The sequence below is a fragment of the Myxine glutinosa genome, chromosome 5 (genome assembly GCF_964187855.1).
Source record: "Myxine glutinosa chromosome 5, kmMyxGlut1.1, whole genome shotgun sequence".
NCBI lineage: Eukaryota > Metazoa > Chordata > Myxini > Myxiniformes > Myxinidae > Myxine > Myxine glutinosa.
In genome coordinates, this window is record NC_136265.1 from 144,198,419 (window position 1) to 144,219,088 (window position 20,670).

General features: G+C 44.1%; 1 protein-coding gene across 1 annotated transcript in view; it reads left to right on the plus strand.

The window, feature by feature from the left end:
- Positions 1 to 20,181, plus strand: part of LOC137440024 (uncharacterized) — a 33,049-nt gene extending 12,868 nt beyond the window's left edge. Inside the window, exon 3 of the mRNA XM_068136379.2 lies at positions 19,434 to 20,181. Coding sequence (XP_067992480.2) covers positions 19,434 to 20,181 — 748 coding nt within the window. The remainder of the gene's footprint in view (positions 1 to 19,433) is intronic.
- The last annotated feature ends 489 nt before the right edge of the window (positions 20,182 to 20,670 follow it).

Consider the following 20,670-nt stretch of genomic DNA (forward strand, 5'->3'; position numbering starts at 1 on the left):
TTGCAAGCTCTTGTGAAAAGAGGCCCTTGGTAAGGTGAGGACCATGAATGTAAGGGTATTAAAATCACAATCTTTACCTGGTGAGGTGAGCATCATGAATGTAAGGGTATTAAAATCACAATCTTTACCTGGTGAGGTGAGCATCATGAATGTAAGGGTATTAAAATCACAATCTTTACCTGGTGAGGTGAGCATCATGGATGTAAGGGCATTAAAATCACAATCTTTACCTGGTGAGGTGAGCATCATGGATGTAAGGGTATTAAAATCACAATCTTTACCTGGTGAGTTGACATCATTGGTGTAAGGGTATTACAATCACAACCATCACCTGGTGAGTTGACATCATGAATGTGTAAACGTGTTAAAATTCCAAAATCATTTATCCAGGTAAGATGTGAATGTCATTGAAAGTTGCTTTCTTGTTGCCATTCTGAACCTACACACAGACCTTTAACGAAGGGAACAAACTGATGAAAACTCATTTCACATATTCTTTAATTTTGAACTTTTATTGTGGTTTTTCTTGTAATTCACATTCATGTAACTGGTGTTGATTGCTTCAATTATTTATTAATAATTGATATACTCGTCAAGCACGGGTGATGGAATACCCTGAGATTTGATAGGACGGAAGGGCCAAACAACAATAATCCCATGATGGTTAGGGTTGAAGGGCCGCACACCAGGACATCGGAGTGTCGTGACCAAGAAACATGGCAAACGCTTTTGAGCGTCGTGTACTTTTAACTGGGCCAAACAATAATTGCAGAATTTGGAATCCAATTGATATACTGTAAGCAAAATTGTCATACATTACTAGCAACGGTACCTGCCCTATGGGCGGGGCTTCAATTGGGAGGCCCAAATGAAAAGGCAAAATATAAGAAATTGAAGGCTTTTTTATTTTAAACGATTTATATAAACATCCGTTAAATCATATCACACGCAAATCATCAAAATCTAAACAGTATTTGTAGAATTTCAACAAAAGCCACATCACTGTTCATATCGGTAAATATTATTCCATCGTGTTTGGAAAAATTGGAAAAATTGGAAAATTGGGAAAACAATATAGCCTATTTTACTCCAGGGGGTCCCAGGAATACCCACCCAAAATTTCGTTGCGATCGGTTTAGCCGTTTTTGCGGTACCTGGGAACAGACGGACGGACGGACGGACATTTGGTGAATTATAGTAAGATGTCTAAAAAGTTTGATAACGATCTGTGAAGCGGTGAGAGAGAGGAGACAGGAAACCGGAGAGACAAAAGGACAAGCAGAATCCTTTTATGTGGACAGTGGTATTGCTACAGCTTTTGTAGCACAGTGTGAGTATTTAGCAAACGAAGCGATGCACCTCATCACCTCACCTGGGGATTACCGGAGGCGGCACGTACGATTACCTTAACCCCTAAATATTTATTACAACGTACCACCCAACCCACCGTAAGGTGCACAATTAAACAACACAATTCTTAACTCTTAAGCTACATTTCCTTGCTTATTACATTATGAGACGGCGAACTACCTCAACATGGATGTGCATTGGGTGATACAGTTGATTTTCAGTGTAATTAGATGGAAAACTATTACCACTATAGCAGAGTACCCACTCCCCAGGTGATCTTGTTCCAAGCGAACCACACGTTCTTCTGAAACATCCCTTCATTTAGGTGGTGTATGGGCAACATACCACTGCCTCGATTGCTCCCAAAAAGAAAAATAACCCGGATTACGTACATGAAGCAAAGTCATGCGTGCTGCTTATGTGCCTTATAAATAAAGCGGAGTTTGTGTTTGTCTGTCATGAGCCCCGCCCGTTATACAGGCCACGCCCTTCGCCCCGTGTCACAAGCACCGCCCATTAGCCAGGTGATGTGATTCAGGCATCGTCGCCATTTTTTTTCGCTCCACATGAAGACTGAACAATGCGTCTTCTATCGTTAAATGAAGGTTCTGTTTTGAGGGGAGAAAGTACTTTTTGATTGCAAGTCATGCAGAGGAAACGAGGTAATGTATGCTTTGATCGGAGCGATCGCGGCAGCGGTCTACAATACACCGCCCAATGAAGGTACTTTCTCATAATGCAACAGAAAGAAAATAGTGGTCTTCAGGAATTTTAAAAAAAACTTTTCGTTTTTGCCCGATTTTTCAAACTGTATTTCGCATGTTATGATGTGAGGTAAAGTTAACCGAAAATCTACGTAGACGTGAAATGCCTGCGTATTTAATTAATTAATCGGGTGGCCCGGGATAATCACGAGTTTTTATGATGTAGCCCATAGGGCAAAGCTGTCTAAAAACAGTGTTTGTATGTATGTATGTGTGCATGCATGTCTGTATGTCCCCTCAAACGTATACCAATTAGAGCTGAGGATCTGGTCACATGACAGGGTGATGTGATTAGTGATTACGTCTGATGTCATTATGGCGGTACGGCGGCTGACTCGCCACACTCTGGCATTTTGATTCCAATTTCGTTCAGGCAGAACATATCGTCGAACCTGTCATATATCACAATCGCCATGCTCTACCTTTACGTTTTTCATTCAGTGTGAAACAAACAAACCGATTGTTAAAATGACCATCAAATATCCAAAGCATAGGCGTTACGGCCCTTGCAACACAACGGTACGTATAGGTCTTAGGCTTCATGCATCACCTTCGGGCCGCTTCAGACAAATTAAGACCAGGTTTCTTAATACAGTAGTGTATCGTTTTAGTAGTATAGTTTTCGTAATAGTAATCTTACTATAATTCACCAAATGTCCGTCCGTCCGTTCGAAGGTACAGCAAAAACGGCTCAACCGATCACAACGATATTTTGGGTGGATATTCCTGGGACCCCTGGGAGTAAAATAGGCTATATTGTTTTTCCAATATTTACCGATATATGGAATAATATTTACCGTTATGAACATTGATGTGGCTTTTGTTGAAATTCTACAAATACTGTTTATTCTACGTACCAGGAGAGAGTAGATCGACTCCTGACAAACTCTTCCTATATAAACGTGCGGCTGCGAAGTAACACGGCAGCGTGTGCAAAGCGACTGAGAAACAGGTGTAGCGGCCGCTTCCGTTTTGCAGAATTCAATCTTTTTTCAAAATTGGCGCCATGTACTGTTTAGATTTTGATGATTTGCGTGTGATATTATTCAATGGATGTTTATATGAATCGTTTAAAATGAAAAAAAGCCTTCAATTTCTGAAATTTTGCCTTTTCATTTGGGCCTCCCAATTGAAGCCCCACCCATAGGGCGGGTACCGTTGCTAGTAATAATAATATAGTAAATATAACCATAACACTTTAATCCCAATGTCATAAATACAAGGTTAATGGATTGAAGCGGTGTATGGTTCATGAATCAATGATGATCGGTGTACGGTACTAGCAATCGCGGAAGTAAGGAATTAGCCTCGGTTTTTAATCGTTATATCATTTTTGAAATAATGACAACGTAATGTTAATATTATAGTAAATGGAATTGCAACACCAAGCATGAAGGGTCATTCCTCTTTGGGGTATATAGATTACAGTCGATCTATGGTCGGGTCTCAAGAACATTGGGTGTGGTGTTCATTTGCCAAGTTTCTTGTGGAGAGATCGCCAAGTGGCTTAAGCATTCGAGCAAGCACTCGAAGTGAAAACCCTTAAGGAATGGCTGGCTTGGCAAGCGCTGGCTAGCTGCTTGCTAAATGAGCACAACCTGGTCTTCCTCCCTTTCTGTTTTGTGTTAAACAGCAGGAAAAGTGGTTTTCATTGGTGGTTTTCTAAACAAAACCTTAATTGGTGGGTTTCAAAAGGCCGCTTTGAAAAACGCTTTTTTAGCGGCAGGAAGGGTCATGTTATTTACCCAACCTTGTGTGGTATATAGATTACTGTGGATCTTTGTTCGGTTCTGTAAGTAAATCTTACCTCACGGATGTCGGGATTCCTCAAAATTTCTTTGTTTAATGTTATAAGCAGCGTTAGCGACTGTTTGAAAAACTAATCCTATGAATGTGATTTATAATATTTTACAATCCCAGCTTCATAAAGTTGAAGCCCAGCTTCATATCGGCTTCATAAAAATCCTCCCTCCAGCGAGTGTCAGAGCGAGATCGAATCGAGATCCGCACTCTGTTGATGCGGATGCGGACGAGGCGTGGGCGTAGTGTAGAAAAAACGTAGCCAGTCACGTGGTCCGAAACCAAAGGCAAACTCAATGTGCGCGTTCACAGTTCAATCAGCGAATCGCAGCGTAATCTTCAAATGCAGCGTTTGCGCACACACAGCCCCGGCAGATGATAGGATGCAGAGAAAAGCTGACGCGTAGCAAAAATCTTTTCGGTGAGCGAAGCGCGAGGGTCAAAATGGCCGACGGCTCTTACTTGAGTCGAAGGGACCAGGCAAGGATTCGTCGGAATCTCAGCCTAAACCTGACTACGCAGATTTCTCAATCCCAGCGATAATACCTATCGCAGGATGTCCTTTCAAGGAACTCAAAATTCCCTCGCGACCTTCGTTAGACAGCGCTCGCTATGGAGCTCAACGTCGCGCATCTTCCCCGACTTTTCTCGCCACGCCTCTTCCTCTTCTCTCTCGTCGTCTTCCGGTTCGGTTTCCTGTATCATTTAAAGTTAACCTTTTTAACTTTTGATGTTCATGAACAATAAACCTTTTGAAGATAATAATAGTACATAATATCAGAAATGTGTTAAGTGGATAAAAACCACAACCACGGAAGTGCCGAATCAGTAACACTTCCCCCCCTCAAGAAAGAAAGTTTGAACACAGCGAAAACTTTCTTTGCAGGCAAACTCCTTAAACAAACAAAGGTAAACTCACAACCAAATCATCGATTCCCGTGAGCACAACAATCAATATTTACCCAAAAATAAAGCAACAAACTTTCACACAACCCACAGTGATTTCCAAAGTTACTTCACTCTGGACAAAGCATCAGCAACGACATTGTCCCTGCCCTTTACATGTTCAATTTCCAAGTTGAACTTCTGCAAAGCCAAATTCCGTGCAACTTCCGTGCGTCCGTGCAACGTCCGTGCAACAAGAACTTCTGCAAGTTCACGGTTAATCCGTGTAGGAATCTTGGCTCGGCTGCTACGCAGCATTCAGTGCTTCAACTCTTCCGAACTTTCATAATAATCATGGTTGGACCGTTTGTCACTGTAGTCACATGAATAGCGGTCTCCTTCTCGGCCACTACTCTGATAATCCTTCCTTCGGGAGCTGCCGTAACTCTGGGAGCCTCCATGATAATATCGATTGCGGCCACCACCAAAACTACTACTCCGTTGTCCTCCTCTGTAGCCCCCTCGACACCTATGAAAATCATATGAAATCTATGAAATCACACGCCTTCCCTACTGTTATGGTCCGACCCTCCAACTCCTTGCTATTCAGAACCTTTTCTGCATCTCTGGCGTCCTTTGAGTTTTCAAACGTGACAAAGCCAAACCCTCTTGACTTTTGTGTCTCCCTGTCTTTTATCAGCAGCACTTCCAAAAGCGGTCCATATTTGCTGAAGGCAGACTCCAGAACATCTTCCTTTGTTTTGAAGTTGTCCACCTACAAAGAGCTTGCCAATATTGCCTCCATCCCTGACTTGCGTGTGCTGACACTTAGTTTCAGGGTACTTCCTCTTCTCTTCAGGGCGCTTCCTACTAGGCTTTTCAACAAACATCGGGTGACCAGAAACTTGACCACCGGCCAAATCATTCCCGATAACAAAAGATACTCCCTCTACAGGAAGAGTAGCTTGTAAACCTATGGTGACCGGTCCTGACACCAAATCAGACTCTAAATGGATGACATGAGTGGAGCTTTAACACAGCCACCAACCCCCTGTAAACGAACACGAACACCAGTTGGCGTCTTCTCTGACAATGGCAAAATGCCTTCAAGCATCAAAGATTGATGTGCTTCTGTGTCCCTCAAGACCCTAACCGGTTTCTGGTTAGTCGAGTCTCCATTCAATGACACAAACCCCTCTGAAATAAATGGTTGGTAACCCTTTTGAGGGCGATTTCTCACATTTGCCATTGCATTCGGAGTTGTACTCGTCTGACTCCGCTCCTGATTTTGCCTTTCCATAGCATAACATCGGGACATCAAGTGTCCAGGTTTCTTGCAAAAAGCGCAAGTAGGCCCGGAGGAGAAACTCGTGGTTTGTCTCGAGCCCCCCGGAGGATAAGTCCGTCTTGGAACTGTAGACCTCTGATCCCTAAGAATCGCGGTATCCGATCTGTCCTCATAGTCATCTCTAGGCCGCCCCCCTAAATCTTCGTTCTCTGCACCGGATGTATCATAACTCTCCGTGCGAACTCTAGGCGGGAAGTTAGGTTTATGGAACCTCATCCTGTGTGTTAAGGCATAGCCATCTGCCATGGTTGCTGCCTCATACAACTTTGGTACTTTCCTTTCCTCCAGATGTACTTTAATGTCCTCGTGGACGCACTGTTGGAATTCCTCCACCAGGATCAATTGTCGCAATAGTTCGAAGTCTTTCCCAACCCCTTTTGAATCACACCACCGATCAAACATGGTTTCTTTCATTCTGGCAAACTCCACATGGGTCTCGCTCTCCCTCTTCCTGGCATTCCGGAATTTTTGCCGGTAAGCTTCAGGGACCAATTCATAGGCTTTGAGAATGGTTTTCTTCACTATCTCATAATCTGCACATTGGTCAATCGGTAAAGCCGAATAAATATCTTGAGCTTTACCCACCAGAATATTTTGCACTAACATGGTCCAGGACTCCTCAGGCCATTTCAGCATTTGAGCCACTTTCTCAAAGTGTGAAAAATTTTTGGCTACCTCCTTTTCATTGAAGGGTGGAACCAGCCTCACATGTCTACCAACGTCCCAGGTGTACTGACTAGTTGTCGAACTAGCCGGCATGGATGGTACCTCTCCCCGTTCTCTCATTAACTCCAGCTCTTTGCATTTAATTTCATTCTGAAGCTCCATGTCACGTTTCCTTAACTCCCTTTCGGCTTTTGTCTCCTCTGCTTTTCCCTGTTCTCTTCTTTCTTCGAGTTCTCGTTCCTGTTTTGCTCTTTCCTTTTCTCTTCTTTCTTCGAATTCTCTTTTAACTCTCCTTTCCTCTGCTTTTTTCTCTTCTAACCTTTCCTGGCTCTGCAGTTGCATCTCCAGTTTCCGGAGCTCCACATTTTCTTGTTCCTCGGGTAACCAATCCAAGGCTACCTCTTCCCATGTTCCTTGTCCCACCAGAGATTCTATCACCAATCTCTGCATCTCTGCTTTCTTCATATTAGCTCGGACCTCCAAGCTAAAATGTCTGGCCAATACCAAGAGGTCCGATTTTTTTTAATGCTTGGAACTGTGCCTCAGTAGGTGACACCGCAAACTTTCCTGCATCAAACACCATGGTGACTATCCATTAACACCTTTTCACACAATTTATTTTCAATTTTTTGAAAAAATTTGGGAATGTTGGAAAAATTCCAAATTTGGGAATTCTGGGAATGTTAGGGAATTCTTTCCCGGATGGAATTTAGGGAATTTAATCCTGGACGAGCCCCCAATTTCTGTTACGTGTTCCTCCCCGACCCCCTGGTCACGGTGTACCTCCGAATCCCGAGAGGAGCCACGGCAGAAAAATATGTTATTCTGTGTTAGAAATCAATAGTGAAACCACACCAATGATTTTAAACAAACAAATGTATTAAGAATCACACACAAAAATAACGGTACAACCAATAGCAATCCAGAGTGCAATCTATATCTCTTAGGATGGTACCATCAGCTAAAGTCAGATAACTCACTGTGCTCCAAGCGAGTGAAAAAAAGGACACTCCTCAATGTCTCTAACTCAAAGGTGATCCCCTCTTGCGAGTGTCAGAGCGAGATCGAATCGAGACACGCACTCCGTTGATGCGGACGAGGCGTGGGCGTAGCGTAGAAAAAACGTAGCCAGTCACGTGGTCCGAAACCAAAGGCAAACTCAATGAGCGCGTTCACAGTTCAATCAGCGAAACCGCAGCGTAATCTTCAAATGCAGCGTTTGCGCACGCACAGCCCCGACAGACGATAGGATGCAGAGAAAAGCTGACGCGTAGCAAAAACCTTTTCGGTGAGCGAAGCGCGAGGGTCAAAATGGCCGACGGCTATTGAGTCGAAGCGACCAGGCAAGGATTCGTCGGAATCTCAGCCTAAACCTGACTACGCAGATTTCTCAATCCCAGCGATAATACCTATCGCAGGATGTCCTTTCAGGAACTCAAAATTCCCTTTTCGACCTTTGTCAGACAGCGCTCGCTACGGAGCTCGACGTCACGCCTCTTCCCCGACATTTCTCGCCACGCCTTCCTCTTCTTCACCACCGTCGTCTTCCGGTTCGGTTTCCTGTATCATTTAAAGTTAACTTTTGATAACTGTTCATGAACAATAAACCTTTTGAAGATAATAATAGTACATAATATCAGAAATGTGTCAAGTGGATAAAAGCCACAACCACGGAAGTGCCGAATCCGTAACGCAACATACAGCTATTTGATCTTCATTTCAACAATATTTATAGATAAAGGTGATATAATATAACAAATATCATGAAACATTTACATTTTCTAGTCCATTGTATAATTTAAATAAACATAAATGCAAATTTCGCATGTGGAAAAAGTAAGTACACCCTTTTTTTTTTTTTTTTTTTTTTTTTTTTTTTGTATACAAGATCGAGGCTCGTGAAAGAGCGAACATTAATCACACAGAAAGACAAACAGACACACAAAACAAATAACATCAAACAAATAAATACAAACAAAATATAAACAAATAACAAATAACATCGGGAGCGGTAGACAAGATGGGGAGAGAGGGGGAAGGACACAAACACAACATTTGAGAGCAGGGACCGAGAGACATGGAGACATCGAGAGAACTGTGGGAGGGAGAGGGCTTTGGGGGGGAGGCATGGGAAGGGGGGGGGGTGGGAGAGGTATAAAACATATGGACACTGCCAAGACTTCCAGGAAAGAAGTTGGAATTTCAAACAAGGTGGATCTGGGGTGAATTAGTGGGGGTAGAAAAGATCAAGGTTTTGGATGGGGGAAGATAAGAGATGGTGGTGAACAGCTGTTTTGAAGACCTGGAGGGAGGAGTGTGATTGAAGTGAGTGTGGGAGTTTGTTCCAGAGGCGGGAGAAAAGAGGAATGAAAGAGTGAAGGTGAGTGAAGGTGAGCAGGTGAGTATTAGAGCCTTGGCTCTAATAGGTGGTATTTCCCCCTTTGGCAAAAACAACCTCAAGTAGGCGTTTCTTATAACTGTCTACCAGTCTCTGACATCGACTGGGAGAAATTTTTGCCCACTCCTTCATACAGAATTCTTTCAGCTGTGCGATGTTTGAGGGGTTTCTTGCATGCACAGCTCTTTTCAAATCCCCCCACAACATCTCGATGGGATTTAGATCCGGGCTTTGACTTGGCCATTCCAGAACCCTCCATTTCTTTCTTTTCAGCCATTCCTTGGTGGATTTACTGGTATGTTTAGGGTCATTGTCATGTTGCAAGGTCCAGCTACGGTTGAGCTTCAACTTTCTGACAGATGGCCTCACATTATCCTCAAGCACCATCTGGTACAATGAAGAATTCATCGTGGATTCTATGCTGGTGAGCTGCCCAGGCCCTGATGCAGCAAAGCTGCCCCAAACCATAATATTTCCACCACCATGCTTTGCAGTTGGTATCAGGTTCTTGTGGTCAAATGCTGTCATTGGTTTTTGCCAAACATGTCTTCTGGTACTGTGGCCAAATAGCTCTACCTTTGACTCATCTGTCCAGAGCAGATTGTTCCAGAAGTGCTGGTCTTTGCCTAGGTGTTCATTGGCAAACTTTAGTCTTGCCCTGATGTTCTTTCTGGACAGCAAAGGTTTCCTCCTGGCACACCTCCCATGTAGATCAAATTTGTGCAGCCTCTTTCGAATGGTAGACTCGTGCACTTTGACATCAACAGTGGAAAGAGCTACCTGTAGCTCCCGTGATGACATTCTGGGGTTCTTAGAGACTTCTTTCAGCATCTTGCGGTCTGCTCTCGGGCTGAACGTGCTGGGGCGGCCTGGTCTGAACAAGTTGGCAGTTGTTTGGAGTCTTCTCCACTTGTAGATGACCTTCCGGACAGTCGAATGATTGATTTCAAATTGTTTGGAGATCTTTTTAAATCCCTTCCCAGGCTCGTAGGCATCTATAACCTTCTTTCTGAAGGCCTCGGAGAACTCTTTTGATCTAGGCATGGTGACGCCACACACTTCAACAACAAAGAGCAAACCAAACTAAATGTCTGAGGTTTAAATAAGACAGGTTTCTCCAAGATCCTCTCTAACGATGTTCTATTCATTTGCACCTGAGCTGGTGTACCTGATTCTAATTTTAGGTATTTGAAGTCGTGATATATGTAGGGGTGTACTTACTTTTTCCACATGCGAAATTTGCATTTATGTTTATTTAAATTATACAATGGGCTACAAAATGTAAATGTTTCATGATATTTGTTATATTATATCACCTTTATCAATATTGTTGAAATGAAGATCAAATAGCTGTATGTTGAAATATGTTGAAAAAGTCAAAACTTTACATGGGGTGTACTTACTTTTTCACGTGACTGTACATTTAAAAAAGTAAAACAACGTTGAGACTGGACCGGATACGTTTTATTTACAAGGAAAACAAGGAGGAAAAAGAGCAATCAGAGATTGCAAACCCTCACCAGGATGTATTTTCAGTGGTTTTTAAGGCTTTTGTGTTAAAGTAAATATGGTGGCCGAACCACACGACCGATGACGTCATCATTATTTGTTTTCTAAACTAATTTATTCCTAGATTATGCTCAAGAAATTTCATCTTGATCGGATGAAGTTTTGTACTTGTCGAATTAGGACGTCATAATGGAGGCACCTATGACATCATCATTAACATATTTTGTTGGCCATGGAGAGTTCTTTACAATGAGCCATGTCTCAATTTTTTCTATTCAGCGCTTTCGGAGATATGGAGGTGCAACGTTTTTCGGTTTTTCCAAGATGGCGGAGAAACCACGTGACCGATGACTTCATAATTATCATTATAAAATTCTGCAGGTGGAGTTGCACCTATGGTGAAAATCTCCTGTCAATTGGACCAACGGTTGCAGAGAAAATCATATTTATTTTGTGCGGACACAAACAAACAGACAAACGGACTCAAATGCAATACTCACACCTCTGGCGAGGATAATAATCATGATTTATATTTTAAATGTTAATTTTTAAAAAAAAGTCCTTTTGTCGACGTTTTGTATGTACTGTATTCTGTATACTGTCCAGATGTCCAGGGGCGTTTCAGTTACCAAGCAGCTTACTATCGCTTGCCAAGCCGTCCATTCCCTTTCAACGGTTTCGTTGGAGTGCTTGGTTGAGTGCTTAAGCCACTTAGCGAGCGCTCTACAAGCTGCTTGGTAATGGATGTCGTCTCCTCCGAGCCCCAAGGTAAATTGCGACGAAACGTTATAGGATCAATTCTTACCAGTATACACCTTAATATGAGTTTTAAAAGTCATTTGTTTCACAATTCACAACTTATAAGCACACGAGCCACCACCTGTCACGGGGAATCTGGAGGGAGGGGTGGGATGGGAGGAGGCAGGGGAAGGGGTGGGATGGGAGGAGGCAGGGGAAGGGGTGGGATGAGGGGAGATGGAGGGGAAGGGGTGGTGTGGGAGTCTGGAGGGAGGGGAACGGGTGGTGTGGGAGTTTGGAGGGAGGGGAACGGGTGGTTTGGGAGTCCGGAGGAGGAGAACAGGTGGGATGAGGGAGGGTAGGGGTGGGGTAGGTGTCCGGAGGGAGAGAGTGGGATGGGAAGAGGTGGGAGAAAGGAGGGGAAGGGTGGGGTGGGAAGAAAAGGTAGGAGGGGAAGGGGTGATGTGGGAGTCTGGAGGGAGGGTGTGTGGTGTAGAAGGATGGAGTGGAAGGATTGTGAGGAGGGAGGAGAAGGGGTGGCATTGGAGTCCAGAGGGGGCGGGGTGGGAAGAGGCAGGGAAAGGAGTGGGAGGGCAAAGCCGGGTACCCCTGCTGGTATGTAATCAATACATAGTGGTTATATAGTTCAGATAATTCCAATTGCACTGGCTCATAGGCTGATACTCGAGGCCTGAAGCCTGCGGCCTATACGTGCAGTTGCCTTTACAAGGCTCATGACGCCCATTGGCTCCATCCTTTCGATATTTGATGATCCTTTTAACAGTTGCTTCGGTTGTTTTCCATGGAATGGAAAACGTATAGAGGGCATGGCGATTGTGAATATGGCACTTCCGAAGATGTCTTAGGCCTATTTTTGTCCTTAACCTGCCCCAAGGTACAACCAACACGTATGTAATTAATTTTATTATGGTCTTATTTATGTTCGTTAAAGCTAAAACACTACTGAACCAAATAAAATCAGATTTTGCTTGTTGCCTCAGGGTACCCCAAGTATGATTTCCGTCAGGGTAACATATCTGGGGGAGGAGGGGTCAGGTTAGTGGGGAAGGCTCCAACTCTCTCTTTGTAAATGTGTATTGTACTGTATAGTGCCACCTGGTGGTAGTCGGTATTACAAATCATCATCTTATACATTATAAAGAAAATTAAAACAACTTACCAATACACATTACAGTGATGTTGAAATCTGAGTGAGAATAATTCTAAATTTTCAAAATGTTTCATTTCACAAATTTTAAGCGGAGGATCAAAGCAAAACATCTAACACTGAGCTTCGCAGCGAAGCAGAAGTGATATTTCCTTGCGCCATATATAAGCAGCCAGCATGGTTGATGAAGGTGATATCAGGTGGCTTCCAAGTAGATGTAAGACGACCTTGGAGAAAAGATGGATTGAATAAGCAGAATGTTTGTGAAGCACAACACGTGTTTTGATTTAGTCCGCCAGCGAAGCGACGGGTAAAAATGTCTAGTATAATATATTGTTACGGGCGTCGAGGATGAGGAGCTGAGTCCCAAACGTCACTTCCGACTAAGTGTGTTATAGGGTGACTAATGTCAGCGACCCCAAGTCCTATCCCCAACCCGCTGGGCCGAGGCCCGCAAGCTGGCCGAGCGGTTTTTGGATTTTTTTCATGATCCGGAAAAGGTCAATCAAACAAAATGAAATACAATCAATTTACTTCAAATAATGCAAAACGATATAATAATGAAATCGTATAAGTACAAGTATGGCAGACTTAATTAATTAATAATGACAGATTGAAACAATTAACACAGGCCACATACAACTGATATGAAAGGCCGACACAACATCCACACATAACACTCTATCTAACCCAGGGAAGGGAAGGGGAAGGTAAGCAAAGTAATAAAATAATAATCGCAGGGAATTTAAATAAAATGTGATTTGAGGATGGGGATGGAATTGGGTTCAGGCCTGTTTGAAGAGCAGCTTACTCAACGTTCGTCAGAGCGGACTTGGAGGGACCAAGGTTCACCAACGCTCTGCAATCGCCCTCTCCTTTCATCAACCTCCACGAGCAAGGATGGCGTTTTCACCACCCTGCCAAGAGCCGCTCTTCTTCTTCCCTCTATCCTTCTGCCCCACTTTCTTGCTTCTGGAACAGCTTTTGGTTTCTAAGGAACTTCGACTTCTTGAGGCACACTACTTTTGCTAGATCCTTCTAAATCTGCTTCACAAAGTCCAGGAAACGGTAAATCAGCAAGGACTCCACGCCGGCCGCGTTTCTTCTTCCTCTCTCTTTTTCTGCCCTTTTTTTGCTCATCAGAAAAAGGGTTGAATCCTTCCCAAAGCTGTTTTTGTGCAACACCACCAATAGTCAAAATCACATGGCGTAAAGGGAGTCGGTATGGGGTAAACTTTAAGAAAAAGGAAAAATAAATACGAAAAGTTCCTATTTGGGGAACCACAACCGAACTGACACCCCTATGCAACCCACCCCAAACAACACACTCCCAAATGACCCGCATTCCCACAAACGTAACTATATGAAGCAAAGATAAAACTTTTTCAATTTCCTAATTTATTTTACAAAATTAAAGGTAACTGTGATATCAAATTGACTTTCACAGAAATTTGATTTATTATTACCTAGGCCTACCTATGTAGCACTTCTAACTTCCCACAAATGTTTAATGGGGAGTAGCACAACAAAGTGAACATAACCCAAACTTTTGCACAGTTATGTATGTTAATGAACATGAGACCTCCATTCAGGTGCAGGTGTCATGTGTCGTGTATGAATCCACCTCGAGTAGATGATCATCCCTCCGGAATGTTGTTCAGTTCGTGTTCGGCAGGAACTGGCTCTTCGTGCGCGTACTCCTCCGTTTCGGACACGGTAGATATTTGGTTGGGCCTTCTGAATGACTTGATGATGTTGAGGTTGTTTTTGGCTGTCTCGAGGATACCGCCCTCCAACAGCCAGGCCTCGCCCTCGCCGTCCGGGTCTCCATCCAGGACGACGTTGCTCATCGCCGTTTGGAGGAATCGAGCTCCCAGTAACACGGACAGCTTTAAAAACAAAATGAACAGGTGCCATTCTTTTTCTCCCTATTGACATTTTCGGTGTGGGCACACTAACAGTGCATCTTTTTATTACGTATGCACTGGGTATTGGGGAAGGTGGAGGGGTGAATGACATAATTGTAATAGAGAAAAGAAAAGTGAGGATGTTGGAGTTCGAGAAATAGGAGTCTGTACGAGAGAAGGGAAGGGGCAAGAATGGAGCATTTTGGGGTAAGGGTGTTTGCCATATTTGCATACATAATAAATAGATGGTTCCTAAATGTGACAAACGTTTTTAAAATCATATTATACATGCAAATGACATTACAAGTGGTGTTAATAAGTAGATAAAATAGTCCAAGACAACCCAACTTGTATTTTTTCAATACATAATTATAAACCGGCATATGTATAATTAGTAATGATATGTAATTAGTAATAATATGTAATTATATATTATGTAATTACCTCCGCCACCGAAGGTGAATGGAGATTATGTTTTCACCCTTGTCTGACTGACACTCTGTCTGCTTTGTCTGTCTGTTTATTTGTGTCTGTTTCTCTGTCTGTCTGCTTTGTATGTCTGTCAGTTTTGCTGTCTATTTGATTGTCTGTTTGTCTGTCTGTTCTTCTGACTGTGTCTGGCTGTCTGTTTGTCTGTCTGTCTGTTTTGTTTATCTGTCTGTTTGTCTGTCTGTTTTTCTCTGTATCTGGTTGTCTGTCTATTTGGCTGTTGGTTTGTCTGTTTTTTGTCTGTCTGTTTGTGAACACGATATCTCAAAAGGTTGTGGCACATTTGGACAAAATTTGGTGGACAGGTTGGTTATGTGACACGTACAAAATAATTACATTTTGGTGAACATTCGAATCCAGGTCCGGATCTGAGAATTTAAAATGTAAAGTGATTCTTCACCATTGAGTGATAGGGCCAAAACGATGTTTTTTCATGATATTTCAAAAATGTGTGGACGAGTTGTGACAAAACTTGGTGGATGAGTTGGCCAGGTGATACGATTCGATTTTGGTTCAGGTCCGAATCCACGTCTGGCCCATCAGTGGGATACAAAAACGAAACTGTTCACCTGGCGGAGATACATGCGCTCTATCGAGTGCTGTTCTAGTATTACAATGGAACCTCCGGCTCAGTTGTCAGCATACACAAGCCTGAGAAGTCTTGAGCAGTTCAATGAGCAAAGATCTAGTTTATGAAAATAACTTTAGTGCAATACCGTTTATCTACTAACACTAAAATGACTAATCAACACTAAAAAGTTTGGGTGACACTTGGTCCGCACCTCAAATAGCCAGATGAGACAGACAATGAGACCAGCCGAGTGCAAGACAGACAGGTAGTGGTGTAGCAGCGCGTCGGCGCACCCCTGCTGCCACAGGTTCAACTTCTCCGTCAGGTAGTCGTAGTGGTAGTGAGCTGAGTTGTTGGTCATTTGCTCGTGAATGCAAGGTCGAGGAAAATTCGGGTTGCAGCAGCTGAAAGGAACTGCATCAATCAGGTATTTGCCATCGATGTTGCTTCTTATGCGGCTGCAAAGAAAGTTTATTTGGCGTTAACTTTGCTAAGTATCTACTCAAACCAATGGAGGAATAGTCTAATCTAGTAGAGGAGCCCCCTCCCCCAAGTCCCAGCATCCCCATTTCAAATCTGTCCCACCTTTACACTCTCCGGTCCAGCTCCCCTGCCCCCCACTCTCACCCTCCTCTTCTTTCTCACCCTCCTCCCACTCATAAAAACAAACGGGCATTCCCACATCAAAACAGCACAATATTGTCAAATCTGCGGCCGATGAAAACCAGTATTGGACGGATAGCCGGTCGGTCTTACTCCGAGGCGGTCAAGCCGAAAATTGGCGGTACTTTTTGGCACGTGCAGGACCACAGGCAACCGGGTGCTTACCTGTACGGAACTCACATGGCTTATTCCTCGAACCCACAAACACAGAAACGAGACAAGGAAAATCAACAATACAACAAGTGAAAGTACCACGGTAATGATTTAATGAAAGTAAATGTAATACGATAAAAATGAAAGGTGAGGTAAAATAAATATCCGCTACTTTAATGGACCCTCCACACTGACACAAATACAAACAGGGGAATGATAAAGAAAGACAAATGTTTACAAAAGCCGGCCGGCCTTATCTGTCTCCAAAGGGGTCTCTTCAGCGAGTTTGCCAAATGACGTCCGCAGCACAGGCAGCCCAAAATCGCTCGCATGGGAACCACACAAGATGGCGCGAAGCTCCTCTTCACTGCGCCACGAATGTGAGGCAATTCATGCAGCCGGTCCCCTTTCACTCTTGTCTCCCTCCGAAACGCAATGTGGCTTCATGAAGTTCCCCTCATGATCCACCCAAGACAGGAGCCACCAAGCCAGAGACAGAGTTCCAACAAAAGCTCCGACGGCTTTCCTCACAAGCCACACGAGCCAAAATGCGACCGCCCGTGACCAAACCAGAACGAGAGAGGCTGCTTCTTTGTCCTCCTCCAAAGCACCCAAACTCCACGACCCAGCCGACAAACAATGGCCAGACAAACAATTGCTAGCGTCCCGCTCAAACCCACGAGCCAAATCGCACCAGCACAAACAAAGGAAAATGGCACCCTTCTTGTTCGTGCCAAAAGACCGACTGCCAAGAGCGACCGCCCGATACCAAGCCAGCACGAGAGAGAGAGAGAGAGTCCGGTTCTTCTTCTTCCCCTCCTCCTCTCGAACCTTCCAGCTCTCTGACGTCACACTCTGTCCAATGCCCGAGCTCTGTCGAATCATCCCATGTCCTCCCGACCAATGATGAAGCTCGGGGTGTGGTCTGCCGGGTATGATAGTTCCCATGCCCTTCGTGGGGGTGTGGCCTTGTTCCTTAGTCAGTTGGTGGGGCGGGGTTTATTGTCGATCGGCAAATGTTCGGGTCTCTGTCAGCATTATGTCGGTTGTTGTGGTTTAATCACGTTCGTCCTTGGCACACCTGAGCTCCTCACCACATACAAGGCTTTCATCCGCAGCTCAATGGAATACTGCTGTCCCCTCTGGGCCGGTGCTCCTGCCTCACACCTAGCTCGGCTTCACCAAAGCTTTCAGAATCATTCGGAATCTCCTGCGATGAAGCTGATTGTGAGGGCCTTTCACTCACTCACTCACCGCAGGCAGGAAAGTGATCTTTCTGTCTTCTATTGACTCCTCTCCAGCCTAGCTCCCCCAGCTCTATCTGTGCTCTGTCCCCCAAATATTCCTACAGGTCGCACAAGATCTGCCAGCAACCCTCTTCTGGTGAAATTGCCAAAATCAAGACTCTCTGCTCACCTTCACTCTTTCATTCCTCTTTACTCCCGCCTCTGGAAGAAACTCCCTCACTCTCTTCAATCCCAATCTTCCCTCCAGGTCTTTAAAACAGCTGTTCATCACCATCTCTTATCTTCCCTAATCCAAAACATTGATCTTTTCTACCCCCGTTAATTCACCCCATATCCACTTTTTTGAAATACCGACTTCTTTCCTGGAAGTCCTAGCAGTGTCCATGTGTTTTATACCTCTCCCGCCCCCCAACCCCCCCCCCCGGCTTCCCATGCCTCCTCCCCCAAGCGCTCTCCCTCCCACAGATCTCCCGATGTCCCTGTTCTCTGCTGTTGTACTTGTGTGCTTCCCCTCTCTTTCCCCATCTTGTCTCCTGCTCCCTTTATTGTATGTTTTGTGTGTCCGTTTTTTTGTGATTAATGTTAGCTCTTACATGAGCCTCGATCTTGTATACAAAAAAAAAAATTGACCCGGTCATTTGCAGGCTGCCTGACTGAATGTAAAAACATGAGGGAAAATCACAGGAGGCAATTACATACTGGGAATTATCCTGAAGCCCTATTTAACTTAACACAAAACCACCCTCCGTGTGGTGACACATAAACACTCTTAAGCACAGTTTCCCTGCTTATGTACATCGGCTTCCTACTCACACGTGGTACACGCTACCTTACATGATTGCATCTCCACTATGGTATGTCATCACTCATCACCTACCCCCACAAACGTAACGATGTTTAATGCTTTCCGCTCCACTATCATGCTTTTACCGACTTCACAGAAACACGTCACAGTTGCCGATCCAACTCGCAATTTTAAGAGTAAATTGTTGGAAATAATAGCAAGGACCTGCGTAACCTCCGCAGTAAAAGTGCTGCTTGAGATAATGCCATATCGTTATTTGGGCGGTGTATAAAGAACAGAGTGCTGCCTTGATTGCTGAGGCCTATCTTCACTAGGCATGTGATGCGTATCGGCTTAAAATCCTTTTAAATATCGCTTTGGTCATTTTACACTGAAGGGAAAACTTTCTGTCTGTACTGCGATAAGGACCTGAGAGGAGTGTACACCCAGTGCTGTTACAATTGGCTTTAGTAATTGGATTTGATGGAGGATCAACGCTGCCATAGGAGAGGAAGGAGTAGAGGAAGGAGTAGAAGAAGGGGGAGGTTTTGAGGTGTGGCAGGAGCTCCCTGAAAATGTCAACTTATGGGGAGTGTAATAGAGCAGAGCAGCACTCACGTCATGACGATATGGCAGAGAAAGACTCGTGGTATGACAGAGCCTATGGAGCAGAGCAGGAATGTCAGGAGTACCCTGAAAATTTATCCTTTGGAGCAGAACGGGAATGGCAGGATGATGCCAATAAGCACAAGGACAGGGGGCAGATTGAATTTTCTGCTGTATTTCGCATGCTGCCCCAACCGCAACAAGCAGATAATTTTCAACACTCTGGTTACATCGGCTGAAAAACAAATGAAGAAATATTACATGGAAGACAAAAAAGAGATTGAAGAACTACAAAAGGGAAAGAGACAAGGCACTGCAGCAGGTAAAGCAGATGGAGAAGAATTGTATGGAAGTCAAAAATGACAAGGAACAAAAGTAAGGTCTTAGGAGGGTCGAGGAAGAAAGAAAAGAGATCGTGCGAGCCTTTGAAGAGATTCAGAGATGGAAAGAAACAGCTGAGATGGAGTGGAAAGACAAGGGAGTGAGAATCAAACAACTAGAGGAGGAAAAGATGAAGATTGAGGAGATATGCAAGGTCATAAGGAGAGATGTAGAAGAGGACAATAAGAAAAGGGATGAAGAAGAAAAAGAAAAGGAGCATCGGTTGAAGGAAAGTGTAGAGGAAAGAATCGAACATGAGAATAAGTTGCAGGAAGAGCTGAATAAGCGGCACACTAACATTCGCATCCTGCAGAGATGGCTACAGTGCGCCGAGGAAGAAACACGATGCTCTGGGCAGCAGCTAAAAGAACAAACTATAATAAGGGAGCAACTGGTGAAGGATGTGGACAACTTGCATCGCCAGTTTAGTGAGCTAAAGCAGGAATATGATGAACAAAACGTGGCAGGAAGAAGGCTGGCCCAGGAAAACCTACAGAAGAGTGCTGAACTAACGGCTTGTGTGGAAGAGATTATCTGGCCGAAGCGAGAGATGCGTCAGCTGAAAGAAAAGATGAGGTTGGACAGTGAAGAGAAGGAGAGGTTTGTGAAGGAAACGCAGAAGGAACATCACCGAGTGATGGCCGAATTGAAAGAAAAGATGAGGTTGGAGAGTGAGGAGGAGATAAAAAAAAAAGCCAGCGAGCTGGGCTGGAGCAGGAGGAGCAACCAAAATATGAATTGCCTAACAAATTGAGGGCTGTGGTACCAGCTCCTCAAGGGGGAACATCATCTCTGCAGGACTTGGTAGCCATGATCCAGGGGATAAAAAGGGAAATGGAACAGACCCTGTCTGTTGGGGGAAAACAGAGCCTTATGCAGGAAGAAAAAGAAGAGGTGCAAGGTTCATTGTTCTTTCGACAATAACTGGCCAAACTATTAAGTCGGGAAGAAAAAGAAGAGGAGCAAGGGTTCATGGTTCTTCAGACAAGATCCAGCCAAATTATAAAGTCAGGAAGAAAAAGAAGAGGAGCGAGGTTTATGGTTCTTCAGACGAGGACCAGCCAAATTATAAAGTCAGGAACAAAACAAAAATGAGCGAGGTTCATGGTCGTTGTTTTTTTTTGTGTACAAGATCGAGGCTCGTGTAAGAGCTAACATTAATCACAAAAAAAAAAACTGACACATAAAACATATGATTAAGGGAGCGGGAGACGAGATGGGGGGAGAGAGAGGGAAGCACACA